Source organism: Electrona antarctica (genome assembly GCF_951216825.1).
Source record: "Electrona antarctica genome assembly, chromosome: 10".
NCBI lineage: Eukaryota > Metazoa > Chordata > Actinopteri > Myctophiformes > Myctophidae > Electrona > Electrona antarctica.
In genome coordinates this window covers 3,043,470-3,057,211 of record NC_136791.1, presented here as the reverse complement: position 1 = coordinate 3,057,211, position 13,742 = coordinate 3,043,470, and the positions used below count along the sequence as shown (strand labels likewise).

The following is a 13,742-nucleotide window of genomic DNA, read 5'->3' as shown; positions in this document are numbered from 1 at the left end:
GAGACCTGTCCCTCCCTTCCCTCCTTAATATTTAACCCATTTTGACCTAGGAACGATTCTGCAAATTAATGTCTTCTAAATCCTGACTGTTTTCTTGAAAAAGCTATGTTTTTCTATGTCAGTCGTTCTCAAACACTTTCATGTCACTTTTCACGACTCTTCAAAAATAGCAGACCTACAAGCTCTTAGCGCGCCACTCGGTGGCGCGCTATGAGCTTGTAGATCTGCTCTTTTTCAATAGCTAAAGTATAACATAATGCTTAGTTAAAACACCAAAAGGGGTTCCCGCCCAGAATGGGTTAACCCAACGTAGGAGAATTGCAGTCACTGAATGGCCAACATAAAAACAAAATGAGTTTGGGTGTGCGCACGCACGCGTGTGTGTTTGTGTGCGTGTTATTGTGTCAATTTGTACATTAGCGCGTTATGCCCGGCATATGTGTGTGCATTTGTGCGCGCATGCAATTAACCCATTTTGGGCGGTAACTCCTTTTGGTGTTAGCATTATGTTATGCTTTAGCTATTGAAAAATAGCAGATCTACAAGCTCATAGCGCGCCACCGAGTGGCGCGCTACGAGCTTGTAGGTCTGCTATTTTTGAAAAATCGAAGACCCACTGACATAGAAACATAGCTTTTTCAGAAAACTGTCAGGATGTAGAAGACATTTTTAGAATCTGATCTCAGGTCAGAATGGGTTAATGTGTATATGTGTACTGTATGCCTCCGTGTCCGCGGGCCGCCTATCTGTGCACGTCTTACATGTACAGGTTTTCCCACGCGAGACGGAGACATGCATTTGTGACGCCTCCTGTTTCTCAGTGTGTAGTCGTCGGCGTTCGAACGAAGCTGCAATGAAAGAGTAATGGAAATTCCTGGGGCACGTCTGTCTGTCCCCGTGGCCTTCCAACAACCAGTGGTATGCACTATCTGGGTGTATTATCACTTCCCACACAAACCGTTAGTCGCTGAAGCCTGGGACTTCAAAGGAGCTCTAAAGCTTTCATTTTCTGCCATAGCAGAGAATGAGGCTACATTTTGTGAACAAAGCCCCGCCCCCCTCCCAGCCCCCCAAACAACATCTAGGAAAATAAAATGTCACCATCCTGAATTTCAGCGCCTAACATTTAATCGAAAGCAGAGGTCAGCAACTATTATTAGATGTATGTCTCTATGGACACTAGAAGGGAGCCTCTTTGAATTCTGAACCTTGTCTGGTGTTGGGGGGGACTGGACTAGGGTCTGGTGTTGGGGCTGCATGGGGGACTGGACTAGGGTCTGGTGTTGGGGGGGGCTGCATGGGGGACTGGACTAGGGTATGGTGTTGGGGGGGGGGTGCATGGGGGACTGGACTAGGGTCTGGTGTTGGGGCTGCATGGGGGACTGGAATAGGGTCTGGTGTTGGGGGGGACATGGGGGACTGGACTAGGGTCTGGTGTTGGGGGGCTGACCCCCAGTCATATCGCTGAGGGTGCATATGTTGGTTATAGACATATGCGGTGGTGGCTCAGGGGTAGAGTGGCTGGATGGTAACTGCAAGGTTGCCAGTTCAAACCCTGTGGGCTCCCCCAGAGTTAAGGTGGCCTTACACTAGCCGATAATCGGGCATTTTTTGACGCTCGGGGGGTGCCCGACTCAATCGATCTGCTCGGGGCGCGATCGGGATCGACCCGATCAACATCAAGCATGTTTGATATTTGCTCTGCCCCGCTCCGATTATCCTGTAGTGTGTGGTGCTATCAGATTTCAGATTGAAAAGAGTCGGCTAGTGTAAGGCCACCTTTAGTGTCGAAGTGTCCTTGAGCAAGACACTGAACCCCTAATTGCTCCTGATGTGCTGCAGGTTGGTGCCTTTCATGGTTTCTTCCGCCATCAGTGTATGAATGTGTGTGTGAATGGGTGAATGTAATGCACAATCTATGTAAAGCGCCTTGGATAAAGGCGCTATATAAATGCACCATTTACATTATTACCAACAGTACTGCAGTCATTAGTCAGACAAACCCGTGCTGCGGGTTAAAAACCACCTGTGGCTTCTTGGGAGGTTAGGTTTATGGTTTAAAGACTTCAGAGTTTTGTACCATAATATTGTATGAGAACAGAACAAAGAATGTTTGCTTTCGCCATCTTTGTTGAAGAAGAGTCTGGGCAATTAATATTTAGTTTCTCAATCTTATATTTAGATTTAGTCTGGCTTAATCTAGTCACCTCTGAGGTAGGTTTCTGGAGGTCAATGATTAAAGTGTGATTACCTTTGAGGGGATTAAGTTAAGTCCACCCATCAAGCCCATTAGTGTCAACCTCCGACCATCAGATCATGGTTTGATTTAGAATCTAAATGGCTTGGTGTTTCTGCTATTGTCCTGGCTCTAATTGAGAGCAATTTAGAGGTTTAGGGGAGGGTGGCTGACTAATGGTGACGTCTGACTGTTGGTATAATATGACAGTTCAGTGTCAGACCAAAGATTTGTGACAAGACACAATCATTTTAAGCCTGATGTATAATGTATTGTAAGACGTCACAACAAGATGTCACGCTGAAAATAGCCCACCGGCCACCTACTGTACAAGCTCACAACACATTAACTTGTACAGCACTCAGCACACAACACCACCGTGTACAACGGAGCAGAAATGAACCATTAAACCTTCCAGAGAAGAAAGGCATCGGTCTGAATGACCCCTAAAGCTGTTCAGACTGGCCTATTATATCCAGATTGGTATCAGATTGTCAGAACTGCAAAATTCGAAAATCATATTTGAAGCACATTCCTGTAGGTGGTTCGATGTGCTTTGCGGGTCTGAACAAAGCAACAAAACAGTCGAGGCTGGAGAAAAGCATCCTTTTTATCTCCCCGTATCAGTGACACAGAGAAGTATGTGTATGTGGGGGGATGGTCGGTAACCATTATGTGTGTTTTGTGGAATTGCCATTATCCCATTTTGGACTGAGGTCTCAAAAAAACTTTTTTTCCCCCTGAAAAACCCATGTTTCTATGTCAGTGGTGCTCAACCTTTTTCATGTCAAGGACCCCCAGAATTATCTCTATTGGGCCACGGACCCCCCATCTCAAAATAAGTAGTTCCAGGGACCCCCCTGAAACCAATATTTTAGTTAAAAAGGTTCTCCCTGAAATATATATTCAAAGATTTGCGCCACATTTTCACAACTTTTCAAAAATAGCAGACCTACAAGCTCGTAGCGCGCCACTCGGTGGCGCGCTATGAGCTTGTAGATCTGCTATTTTTCAATAGCTAAAGCATAACATAATGCTTAAAACACCAAATTGGTGTTTCCGCCCAAAATGGGTTATTTAGAGTCACACGATTATATCCGTCCACCACATTGTGTGATGCATCGCCGCCACATTGTGTGATGCATCTCCCTGGCTCTGAGGCTGTTGCCTACATGGCCAGCTGTGCCATGTGGGGACAGGGGGGATGGAAGTAGCGGGATGCTGATGAAATGGGCCCAGGGTTAGATAGAAGGGACGATGACCTGCTTTGCCGCAGCCTCGCAAAAACAGCTCAGTGTGTTGCTTTTTATGTTTTCTTTTTTACAGAATGAGTAACTTGTGCAGGCAATGGACGTCGTTGTGAGAAAGAGTTGCATTATGCAGATATGAATAAATGTATGATCCATAATGTTCTCTGCTGTTTGCTTATTATGCTGAACTATGAGATTATGATTATTGCTCATGGACCTTAACCCATTTTGGGCGGGAACCCCGGGTGTTTTAAACATTGTTATAATTTAGCTATTGAAAAATAGGCGCTACGAGCTTGTAGGTCTGCTATTTTTGAAAAGTCGTGAAAATGTGGCGCAAATTTGGAATAATATATTTTTTCAGAACAAACGTTTTTAACTCAAATCTTTGCTTCTGGGGGGTTCCTGGAACAACATATTTTCAGATGGGGTGACGAGGCCAATTACATATCATTTTTGGGGTCCTCAACATGAAATATTGAGCATGAAACATGAAACATGACAGAAACATGAGGTATTTCAGAAAAACGTCAGAATTTAGAAGACATTTTTTTTAATTTCGACGTCAGGCCTAAATGGGTTAAGAGTATATGATTTGTTCGGCAATAAGTTAGATACTAATGCATTCATTTATATGTGGTTTTATTTTTCCTATACGTATATTTGTCCAGAGGAGTAATGTACTGTAGGAGAAAGGGGGACACTGTAATTCCATAGTCTTTTTGTGCACATTGAGGACAGAATCATTCAGGTATTCAGTACACTAGTAATAAGGAATTTCTTTCCCGGGGGAAAACTAAAGTGGGTATTGGTTTTCCACCCAGCAAACAAACAAAAGAAACCCAAATACAGCGAGAACATTTATAGATTTGTAATTGCTGGGTATAGTGTTTGAACTGGAGAAGCTGGAGTCATTATCATAAACTCCTTGTCACCCCTAGTCTACAATTGCAATTGGAACTTGAAGCCCCTTGAGCTCTGTGGGACTCACTGTTCATATTTAATCCATTCTGGGCGGGAACCCCTTTTGGTGTTAGCATTATGTTATGCTTTAGCTATTGAAAAATAGCAGATCTACAAGCTCCGGTGGCGCGCTACGAGCTTGTAGGTCTGCTATTTTTGAAAAATCGAAGAACCACCAAAAATAGCTTTTTCAGAAAACTGTCAGGATGTAGATAGCCTGGAATTCGCCTATGCTTTTTATGGCATAGTCAGTTCCCGGCAGGATCCGCCGGGAGAAACTATGTGCAGCTGCTAGACATGAGACTAATTAATTAGAGCGACAGAGAGAGAGAGAGGAGTGTGTGTGTGTATATGTGTGTATGTGTGTGTCAATTTAACAAAGGTGCAGACGATCAGAAATCAGCAGAGAGTGATCTGATGTTTGCGCTACTCTATGCCGAATTGAAGTGGACTCGGACCCAGACTGTTTTTTTCTCCCTGGAAATAAAAACGTCTGGGTTTCCGAGGCCTCAGGTCAAAATGGGTTAATGTCGCAATTTCATGTTATTACACTTTGGTAGTGATACTGAGGCATATTGCACTCCTCCAGCCAAGGAGCCCATTCAGAAGCTGCTCAATCTGATGTAATGCATTGTAATATTCATGAAAAGCTGTCTCACATGGTCTAGTTTGGGCGGTCTCTCTTGAACGGGACGGTAACTAATTGGATTTTCTTGAACGGTAATTTGGCTGTGATTATGTGGCTCTGTCTGCCGACGCTGCTATCGTCGTATCTCCACTCATCCATTTAGCTCCATTGTCATGCAATTCCCTGCAGGAACGGCTCTGAAATAAGGAGCCACAATAATGGAACTCCTTCTTTTCTCTTTCCCTGTGCAGATCACACGAGTCATATTCTGTGTCTTCCTGGAGACCGACTTCACCATCTACAAGAAGAAAATGTCTCTCCTCTTCCAAGGTGTGTCTTGTTTAACTTTTGACACAACGTATTCTGACTTTTGTTGTTGTTGCGTATTGCCGTTTTGCATTGTTGTTATTGCTTGTGAATTAATGCTATGAATGAACGTATTAGTCCATTGGTGAATATGACCCAAACCAAAAGCTGCCTCGTGGCAAATTATCTCCATATGCTAATGATCTCCATATTTGAAGAGATACCAGTTTAGAGTTACAATTTACAATTACAATTTAGGCATTTAGCAGACGCTCTTAATCCAGAGCGACTTACAATAAGCAAGAACAAAAAAGCATGGCTATACATCACATACATAAGAAGTAGTTATCATGAAACATGCCTAAGCTAAGAACGTAACAGTGGAATATCTATATAATGAAAAACTATACATATAAACTATACATACTATACTATACACTATGAAGTGCTATGACTACATAAAATGCAATTCTATTGCTGTCTACGTAAGATGCTATAAGTCTGTATAAAATGCTATCTAAGTCTACATAAAGTTCTATCTAAGGGGCTAGGGTAAGTGCTACGGTCCATGATGGAGTCTGAAAAGGTGGGTTTTCAGACTACGGCGGAAGATTTGGAGTGAGTCTGCAGTTCTGATTGTAATGGGAAGTGCATTCCATAGTTTTGGAGCCAGAAGGGAGAAGAGTTTGGGACGTGTGGGGCGTTGTCCCGGCGCTTTTAGTGAAGGTACTTCCAGCTTGCTCGCGTTGGCTGATCTGAGTGCTCGGGAGGGTTTGTAGGGTTCGATCATACTTGCAAGATATGGGGGAGCCATACCTTGGGTTGCTCTGAATGCCAGCATCAGAGTTTTGTATTCTGTGCGGGCAGCGGCCGGGAGCCAATGGAGGGAGCGGAGAAGGGGGAAGACGTGTGAGAATTTTGGCTGGTTGAAGACCAGGCGAGCTGCGGCATTTTGGATCAGTTGGAGAGGCTTAAGTGCACATGCCGGTAGGCCAGTAAGGAGGGAGTTACAATAGTCACGTTTTGACAAGACAAGTTGTCTGGATTAGGAGTTTGGCTGACTCCTGGGTGAGGAACGGTCTAATTCGTCGTATGTTATAGAGTGTAAACCTACAGGATCGGGTGACAGCTGTGATGTGTTTTGAACGAGAGCTGACTGTCCAGGACAACACAAGTGTGAGAAAAGGAGGGGACCAAGTACAAATCCTTGTGGGACCCCAGTGTGGAGGGTTCGGGGGGATGATAGTGAACCTTTCCAAGAAACCTGGTAGGTCCGGTCGGTGAGGTAGGAGGAAAACCACTTTAGTCCCACCGATGCCCAGATCAGCTAGGGTGTCTAGGATGCTGCCGATAGGTCTAGGAGAATCAGGACTGCAGAGTGGGAAGCAGCCTGGGCAGCATGTAGTGCTTCTGTGACTGCAAGCAGTGCAGTTTCTGTGGAGTGGGCCTTTTTGAATCCTGACTGGATGGGATCCAGCAGGTTGTTCTGTGAGAGATGGAGAGAGAGTTGGTTGGAGACAACACGTTCAAGACTTTTAGACAGAAAGGAAAGGAGTGATGTAGTTCTTGACATCTAGAACTGTTCTTGACATCTGAGGGGTCAAGGGTTGGTTTCTTGTTCTCCTCACTGTTTTTATTTATTTGTGTGTTTGTTTACATTCATTCTCCTCAATACTTAGAAGACTTCACCTAGAAGACTTCATTCCAACTTTAAGATGTTCTGTTTCTTCGGGTACTGTATTGTGGGAACATTTTTAAACCATTCGAATAGTTTTACACTAAATATTGCACTTTATAAAAACTTTAATTTTACACCTGAGGTCAATGGCAGATATCTCAATGTCACAGTATCCAGTCTTAGTTTATAACCCACCTTGTTGTGTGCCTGTGCCACATGACAAACGACACAATGTCTTGTGCATTCAGTTGAAAATTGGTTATTTTTGGGCAAGCGGTGACGGCTAGGACACTTAAGGTTGTCACTGGTTAATAATGTCAATAATGTTGTTTGAAGTCGACGGCACACTGACTGAATTGAACACTATAGAGCGTCGCAGTCCCGCCCCCTCGAGAGACCCGGAAAATAAATCCCCGTTCATTTTCCTCATAGACTTTTCAGAAAGTATTTATTTAAAGACGTTTACGCCGCGGACAAAGCCAACTCTTGTCATGACAAATCATGACAATAGAATAAACACAATGTTTTGGGCCAAACAAAGAATTAGAAAGAAGAAGAAAATGGCAGGTTACAACACTTTTGTTGTTGTTTTTCATCTTTGTAATTATTTGTTTGGTCCAAAATATTGTGTTTGTTGTCATGATTTGTCACGACTCGAGTTGGCTTCGTACAAGGCTTAAAAGGTCTTTAAATAAATACTTTTTTAAATGTCTATGGGAAAAATGCATTGGGATTCATTTCCTGGGCCTGGCGTCGTCATGAAAGGGGGCGGGACTGCGACGCTCTATAGACATGCCGCGGCACCGCCATCTTTATTTTAGTCCGGACCTCGTTGCAATTACCTCTTTCCGTATCAGGAGAGATCGACAACGGCCATATTAGGGGTAAAAAAAAATCGATTCGAATTAGAATCGCGATTCCGTTATGAACGATTCAAAATCGATTCATAATTTCCAAAAATCGATTTATTTTTTATTTTTATATATATATATATATATTTTTTAGATTTATTTTTCTGGTTACAGTTACAGGAGTTTTCACTACATGGTGTTTGTGATATGAAATGTAAGCTCACCCTAATCACAGTAAACATCATGTCTTCAGTCATTTTTAAGTTACTGTAGTCACTTCAGTTCAAGACTGGAGTAGATTGTGATGAAATCCTATGTATTAAATCGAGAATCATTTTGAATAGAAAATCGTTTTGAATCTGAAAAAAAAATGCTTTTGAATTTAAAAAAAATCGAATCGTGACCCCAAGAATCGGAATTGAATCGAATCGTGGGAGACCCAAAGATTCACAGCCCTAGGCCATATACAACTTACGGATTGCAGCTTTAACTCCACTGCCTTCTCCTTCAGTGTGTGAGTGATACGGTGTGTAGCGTCAACACCTCCATCAGTGTCAGCCTCGTTGGACAGGTAGCCTCGGCCGGCCATCTGGCAAACAAATGGACTAACTGTAATACGCAGATTAGCACCGAGTTGTGCACGCAGATAGATTGTACCGCTCTAGGTATCTTAAAAGGCCCACTTTTCACATGCTTGGTGTAATGCTGTGACGCTGTGGTTTCAACAAATAAGCGGATTTGTTTGGAAAATCCTGTGGTATTAATGCAAGATAACTGTTGGGTGGGTGGGGGAATAAAATACAGTAATCTGTATACCAGCACGGCACGTTGACAGGAACCATGAATGCAATGAGGGCTACAGTATCTCATTGTAGAAGCACTATCACAGGGACAGTCCATGCCTTCAAATGTAAACCATTTGTTAGGCCTAAGCTAAGCTACACGACACGTGCATGGATCTTTTTCTGAACGCGCTTTTTTATTTTTTTATTTATGAAAATATCCCATTCAGTGTACCTAGTAGGAGACATGTAAACCAGAGAATTTAAGAAATGAGCGTTGACATCATTTCTCAAATTCTCTGGTTCAATATTGTCAGGTTGGCTGAGGCAGAGGCTGGAAATTGCACAGGTGAGGGGATTTAGGCTGATTAGGCCCGTACACACACGCACGCAGAGTCGCAGAAACGTAGCACCTTTATAGTAGGATGGTCGCCGCTCATTCCTGCTTGACCATTATAATAATGAATAATAATTGATTTACTCAAACAGGAAAAAAGTAAAAGAGCAATTAGAATTACATGGGGAATGCGAGCCACGTAACTTTGGGAAAGTGTCATAGTAGCTTGTTTACAACTGAAACAGACTTCCTGTGCACTAACTTCCTCTTCAAAATAAGAGCCACATGTAATGATTAGTCAACACTAGTTTTATTTCTAAGTCTACCTACAGGACATCCATCCAGTCTCATGAAGTGTTCCATGATTTGGAATTCACCACTCACACGCGCGCACAACACACACACGCACGCACACACGCACACGCACACACACACACACGCACCAGGAGTTATTTCCATTTCATCATGGATGCCTTGCAGCGACCTTCTCTGACCCGCAGGCTGTCCAGTGTTTTCCAGACAGTGCATGCTATGCGAGGCACATGGACGGGTTCACATGGATGCCGACGTGAGGTGAATAAAATGTCCAGAAATGGAATTGGCCTTCATGGGTTTCTGAAAACTACATGTGCTATCGTTCATTTAAAGAACTAGCGGTTGGGCCCGGGCCGGCCTAGCGGTCCGTGCACCTATGCTGGTAATCCAGCCTGACGGCGTGTTGTGGGTTCGACTCCCGATCCCGACGACCCTTGCTGCGTGTCACCCCCCCCCCCCCCCCCCCCCCATCTCTCTCCCCGTTTCCTGTACTTTAAAATATCGGTTCAGTATATATACTGTATGCGGACCTCACACCTACATTGCACTGCCGATCCGACCATTAACTATGGGCAATTTCTTTTCGCACATATTGAGCTGACTGATTTGTTTGCACCTGATGCTATGACGACACACTGAGGTTGGACAACACACTCCATATTTGGGCGTAGCTACATTGGGAACTCCTTATATGGTTGTGGTTATGAGTCATGTGACATGAGCATTTTGACGTGGTCTGCCAGCCGGTCAGCACTGTAGGCAGGTCCTCCCATTAGCCAATTTTAACAAAATTAATAAAAGTGGTATCAAACTTTAACCCATTACAGACAGAGCATTTATGAGAATCCGACAGAGGAAAAGGATGAGATATATTAGTCATCGATAATAGATCTTTCGTGAATTCTGTCTGGAATTGGAATCGTTGAGATTCATGATGTCTTTGTTGTGACACGTGAGCTTTATAGCCTACATCACAAATAATGTGATGTGCGCGTTTTAAGACCCATGTGGGCTACGGGGCAACCAGCCTGGGCTCCATTCAGGGAAAACAAACACGTAATTCCATTCCTCTGCCTCTCTCTCCATTCGAGCCACCCCCCCCCCCCCCCTCTCGTATCCTCACCCCTTCTTCGTTGAGGCTATAGAGGCGCAGTCACCATGAGCTCTGATGGGTGGCCCGCGGAGGATTGGCTTGAGGAGCCCGTGGAAAGCTGCTGCACGAGGCTGGCTGGCAGGGCTGGGCTTCAACCGCCATGTTAGCATTATCTCCCGTTTACCCTGCTTTGCCTGCCCCGCCTCCCCAACGGAATACTGCAGCGCTCAGGCCCTCATCTTCCCCCGCCGCTCCCAAAGCGCTGCGGAATGCTTCGTTTTCCCCCCTACGCTCCTCCCGTCATCATGCCCCAAGTCCCTGTGCAGGGCTTCTCTTTCCCCTGGAAAAAGATTGCATTCTGGGGAGAGAGAGAGAACGTAATTATCCCATTCTGGGCGGGAACCCCTTTTGGTGTTAGCATTATGCTATGCTTTAGCTATTGAAAAATAGCAGATCTACAAGCTCATAGCGCGCCACCGAGTGGCGCGCTACGAGCTTGTAGGTCTGCTATTTTTTTTAAATCGAAGAACGACTGACATAGAAACATAGCTTTTTCAGAAAACTGTCAGGATGTAGAAGACATTTTTAGAATCTGATCTCAGGTCAGAATGGGTTATATTGCCTGGCCCCCCGCTCTCACCCAGCGCCCCGTCTTGTCATATTAGTGCTCTGAGATGAGATTCTGGGAGCTGTTGTTCTCTGGTTATCACTCTGGCCGTTTATGAGTGCTATCAGTGCATAACTGCAGCGTATATGTTATCTCCTCCCGTTTACCTTGCATGGAACAGTGCAAAAGGGCTTTGTGTCACAATGGCAATAAAAGAAAGCGAGTGTTAATTAGGCGGACCACGCTTCCCTGACACGTCGTGGGTTGGTAATGAGTGCTGCAGAGGTCGGAGTTCCATGAGATGTGAATACATGGCGGGGGAGGGGCTGTTTTTCAGAGCGCCACCGTGATAATAGCACACGCCTCGCCAGCCGAGCGCCAAGTGCATTTCCTCGTCACGGAGGTCGGCCTGTGATTGATTGATTGATTGATTGATTGATTGATTGATTGATTGATTGATTGATTGAAGTATTTATTCACAGTATGCAGAATGGGTACATTTCAAACGAAAGCATAACTCAATACAAAAACTGTTACTGTGGACGACACCATGATGAGGCATTACACTTGTTTAGAATAGGGTCCACCATTTTCAATTCATCAGAACATTTAGAGATACATGTACAAATATACACTTCTATATAAAAGAAAAATCACACCCGTGTGAACTGAGTGGTGTAAGGTATTATATAGCCTGATCAGCTCTGATCTGGTCTGACGTAATGAAATCACACCCGGGTGAACTGGGTGACCGTAGCAACCATGCTCATTTTTTGGTACGAACAGACAGACAGACAGACACGTAAACTAACAAAGCCAGTCGTAGGAGTGGTTTACACCACTCAAAAACAGGAAATCATCATAAAAGGAGGTAAAAAGGGGAAAATAACATATACAGTTAGGGGTAAAGGGGGTGGGGGGGAATCAGACTTTACGGGGGCCAGTTTCGAATTGCAGCCGTCCGTATAGGTGCCCTTTGAGAGCGGTTTTGAAAGAGTGAAGGCCAAGGGATTCACATGTCTTAATGGCTTTTGGTAGGGCGTTCCACATTTAGGAGCGAAATAAATTTAGTCCCTTGTTTGTGCCGAATCTGGGTTGCACATGTTTTTTTTTTATGGTGCTGGTTTTCTGATGTGCCCTTTTGACCTGTCCAGTCAAAGCCACCGTTTTATTCTCCTCTGCATTTTGAGACGCAGCAGAGGACGGCGCGGGCGCCGCGTGCGTCGGGGTCAAAGGAGACATTAATGTCACTCCTCAGCCCCACAGCCTCAGAGAAACGGGTTGTGTAATAATAAGTCATATTATGTCATGGAGAGGAGAGGCGATTAACACCTCTATACCTCCCGCAGTCGTCTCTTTTTTAACCCATTTAGGCCTGACTTTAGGTCTTCTGAAAAAATATATATTCAAAGATTTGTGCCGCATTTTCACGATTTTTCAAAAATAGCAGACCTACAAGCTCGTAGCGAGTGGCGCGCTACGAGCTTGTAGGTCTGCTATTTTTCAATATAGGTGAAGTAAACATTGAAGATGCTTTGCTACAAGCAGAATCTGCTAGAGCTATACTTACAGGTGTTGCAAGATCCTCCTCTTTGGTAATCCTCGGTGGATGGATGGTCTGAGCGTTACGAGTACCAGCTGTCATAGGGTCATCAGCTGGGAGCCATCCTTCCTTGATGTTTCGCCCCTGTCATCCCAGAACATCTCCGGATGGTGTGGGGCCCGCCGGGGGTCAGGGACGTCTCCCTGCCGCTCCCTGCAGCTGGACTCGGGACTATGCATGGCATAACTAAACATAATGCTTAGTTAAAACACCAAAAGGGGTTCCCGCCCAGAATGGGTTAAATCTCATTTTCTCCTATGCACACCTGCTCAAATGCTCCACTTCAGCGTGCTTTCACCATGTCCTCTTTGGAAGCATCAGTGTGACGTGCTCGCTCTCTTCTTCCCAGGCCTTTTTTGTACAGTATATTTGATTTTAGAGATGGGCTCAAAGCAGTATAATTACCGATGCTTTCACCGAAGCCGCATTCATACTTTTCATGTACGTAGTCGGCCGAAGCGACAGCGATTCGTTTTTTGCGGCACCTGATAGGTGTGCTGCAAAGACGCAGAGGATGATTGGCCCGATTATAGGACAGTGTATAGAACACGCAAATCCTCTTTTAGTGGTGAGAGCGGTCGCACTTGGACCGAGCAGGAGCCTTGAGCAGCGAATGAGAGGCTGTGAATTAACCCCTTTAGGCCTGACGTCGAAATAAAAAAAAACGTTCGCTCTGAAAGAATATATACCTATTCAAAGATTTGTGCCGCATTTTTACGATTTTTCTAAAATAGCAGACCTACAAGTTCATAGTGCGCCACTCGGTGGCGCGCTATGAGCTTGTAGGTCTGCTATTTTTCAATAGCTAAAGTATAACAGAATGCTTGAAACACCAAAAGGGGTTCCCGCCCAAAATGGGTTAACTCTGCAGGTGTGCACACGCAGTCTCTTTCGATAATACCATCATCATCTCCACCCGCCGCCATTCCACAACGAGTCAGTCCAGTCAGTCGTCCGCACGCAGCCGTGGGCTGACGTCACCACCACGCCGCGGCTTGAAACCCGCTCATGTTTATCCACCCGTGTCCGCGCTGTCGGCACAAGCCCCCCGCAACCAACACACACACACACACACACACACACACACACACAC

The 13,742-nt window shown here is 44.8% G+C and overlaps 1 protein-coding gene across 1 annotated transcript in view; it reads left to right on the top strand.

The window, feature by feature from the left end:
* Positions 1 to 864: 864 nt before the first annotated feature.
* Positions 865 to 13,742, top strand: part of LOC306931498 (uncharacterized protein) — a gene marked incomplete at its 5' end in the record, with an annotated part of 108,485 nt that continues 95,607 nt past the window's right edge. The window contains 2 exons of the mRNA XM_079512897.1: positions 865 to 918; positions 5,329 to 5,407. Of these exons, the coding sequence (XP_079369023.1) occupies positions 865 to 918; positions 5,329 to 5,407 (133 nt within the window). The remainder of the gene's footprint in view (positions 919 to 5,328; positions 5,408 to 13,742) is intronic.